Genomic DNA, 2,770 nt, shown 5'->3' with positions numbered 1-2,770 from the left:
AATTAATATACAAATAAGTAATAAACAAATAATTAATTAATTAATATACAAATAAGTAATAAATAAATAAACAATTAATTAATATACAGCAGTATTAGGTCAAGAACGACTTGACATTTACACACTCAATGACGAGATGCAAAGTCCTCTATGGTTCCAATTCTAGAGTAGGTTGCCATGTTGGAATGACGTCACGCGGTAAACACGTAAAAGACACGTGATTTCGGACAAAAACAATTTATCCGGATAATTGCGGTTGTACAGTATCATATACAGACAGCAGACACTTGTTTTCTCTACAGCCAAACAAGGCACATACACCCGTGTGTTTGCCATCATGAGATGTTAGCAGCACAAGTTGGTACATACACATACACTGTATACACAAGATACAAGCACACTCACCACATGATCAGTCAGATACAGAAACGCTAGACGCATTCAACAGCTTGACAAAGTTGCTGTGATATTTGCGTGGAACGAAAGCGAAGATGAGAAGGGAAATCGAGTGGTAAGATACCGAGGATGTGATCGTGTGATTGTTAGTCAATTGAGTTGCTTGTCGAGCGTACGTTTCAACTCTTGGTAGGTCCAGTGCAGTTGCTCCACTTCGTGTCTGTGTCTGTGGCGGAGGTCATCTAGCTCTTGTAGCAAGTGGTCATTAGTTGTGACGAGAGATCTATAGAGCAATTGCTTGAAGTGCAGACATGGCAGACAGTATGAGAGAGAGGTAGACAGGCAAACACATGAACATACAAAGATACATACATCGTAACACACACACACACACACACACACACACACACACACACACACACACACACACACACACACACACACACACACACACACACACACACACACACATCATGCATACACACATGCATTGCACACACACACACACACACACACACACGCTCACACACACACACACACACACACACACACACACACACACACACACACACACACATGCGCTCACACACACACACACACACACACACACACACACACTCACACACACACACACACTCTCTCTCTCTCTCTCTCTCACACACACACACACACACACACACACACACACACAGCGGAATATAACACTCGAACACCAGACATTGTCCAGTTAAAACAAGTCCATGTCTGGCCATCTATTGTGTTAGCTGGACATTGGTCAATTGAACAGTCACACCCAATGGCATGATCTGGACACTCATGAGTCAGACTATGTGCACTATCAGAGAGTATGTTTCTTGGGTACATCTACTATCTCGTAAGAAGTGAGTAATGAGGTAGAGGACACACCAGGTGTGCTCATTAGAGCATGTTACACCAATTATCTTAAATGGTTCCAGTTGATGATCCCTTGCTCTCACAGAATAATTGGATAATAACCATTTCTACTTAGCTATATGTCCTTGCTATGAAAGTGTTATCTTTTGGTTTCCTTTGTAAGAAGGGCTTAACTAAATAATTTAATAAACAGCTAGACCTGGTGGTTTCTAGTGATTCCAAGATCATCGCCAAGGTCCAAAGAAGTTCACACTTATGGGGTCATGAAGTGGTGAGACTGGTTACTAAGATGCGAGTTGCTGTAAAATACAAATTTCACCTATAATGCGCATAGCACAGCACCAAATGTGAGGACGTGAATTGGTAGAAACAGCATCCCCAAGACAGGAATCAAACATCCTGATTTGTGAATGTTTTCTTTTTGAGTAAATGTATGTGGTCAGGATGTAGGCAGTGTGGGGGTAATTGTGTCAATGGTTCTGACACAGGGACTGTAGAGAGAGTGTGAGAACCTGCAAACACGCGTGCTGCATACTAAAATTGAAAAATAGTTGTCATTGTCAAACTTGTTGAAGCCATAGCAGTGACTGCTGTTTCTTTAAAAATTCCAGTTGTTCTGGAAAGATCCTAAACGGTTTCTTTCAAGGAGCCCCTTTGGCAAACTATTCTGTCAGTACACTATGTAACTGTGCAGAAAAGGTAACTACGGATTTAGTATGACTTGATAATAAATGAAGGAGCGACTAGGTTGGTGTGACACCAAACTTCTTTGTCATTTAATTGCTTTTCTTGATACCCAACATGGCAAAGAAAACCTAATGTTCAAACTTCTGAGCAAGATAGTGAAGACGACGAGAACGTTGATGATAATGCAGAGGTTAGAGAAGCTGTAGAAGCTCTTGCTGTTCATTTTGCCAAACCACTAGAAAGCAGAGGGGTTAAAGCAAAGGAGTCAATTAATATTCTTGCTCTTCATGTTGAGGAGGTAGTCCGTTATGCTAGAAAATATCTGCACATTAGCAAGGTTTGCTATGAGTCTGTGTGGAATTCACACCTGTCCAGACATAGTATTAGTCTCCCCTTAACTACCACACATGTTGAAAGAATGTTTTCGTCACTGAAACTGATACTGATCAAGACAGACCGGCGCACCAGCATGAGCAACACCACCTTGTCTGACTGTATGGAAGTATACCACTAAGGACCAACACTTGAAAACTTCCATGCTGACGCTGCTATTCAGCTGTGGTGGGAAGGATGCAAGACCAACCGCCGTCCTAATCAAGATTTCAGAAAGCAATACAGAGCAACAAGGAAAACTGGATGATAGCACTAGCAGCTTTAGTTTAGATGACTGGGACGTGTGGCATAATCCTCTACGACCGCGTCTACAAACAGTTTCCCAGAAGGTCTGACTGAATACAATTTTGTACATCACTGTGCTAGGTTTCCCTGTTAATGTTTTGCTATTGTCTCACAT

The 2,770-nt window shown here is 41.7% G+C and overlaps 1 protein-coding gene across 1 annotated transcript in view; it reads right to left on the bottom strand.

Annotated features, from left to right (window-relative positions):
- Positions 1-234: 234 nt before the first annotated feature.
- LOC134178399 (centrosomal protein of 72 kDa-like) overlaps positions 235-2,770 on the bottom strand; it is a 17,060-nt gene continuing 14,524 nt past the window's right edge. Inside the window, exon 17 of the mRNA XM_062645276.1 lies at positions 235-679. Within this exon, the coding sequence (XP_062501260.1) occupies positions 547-679 (133 nt within the window). The 3' untranslated portion in view covers positions 235-546. The remainder of the gene's footprint in view (positions 680-2,770) is intronic.

The sequence above is a fragment of the Corticium candelabrum genome, chromosome 4 (assembly GCF_963422355.1).
Source record: "Corticium candelabrum chromosome 4, ooCorCand1.1, whole genome shotgun sequence".
NCBI classification, from domain to species: domain Eukaryota; kingdom Metazoa; phylum Porifera; class Homoscleromorpha; order Homosclerophorida; family Plakinidae; genus Corticium; species Corticium candelabrum.
The sequence above is the reverse complement of the archived record's forward strand: the minus strand, read 5'-3'. Positions and strand labels throughout refer to the sequence as shown.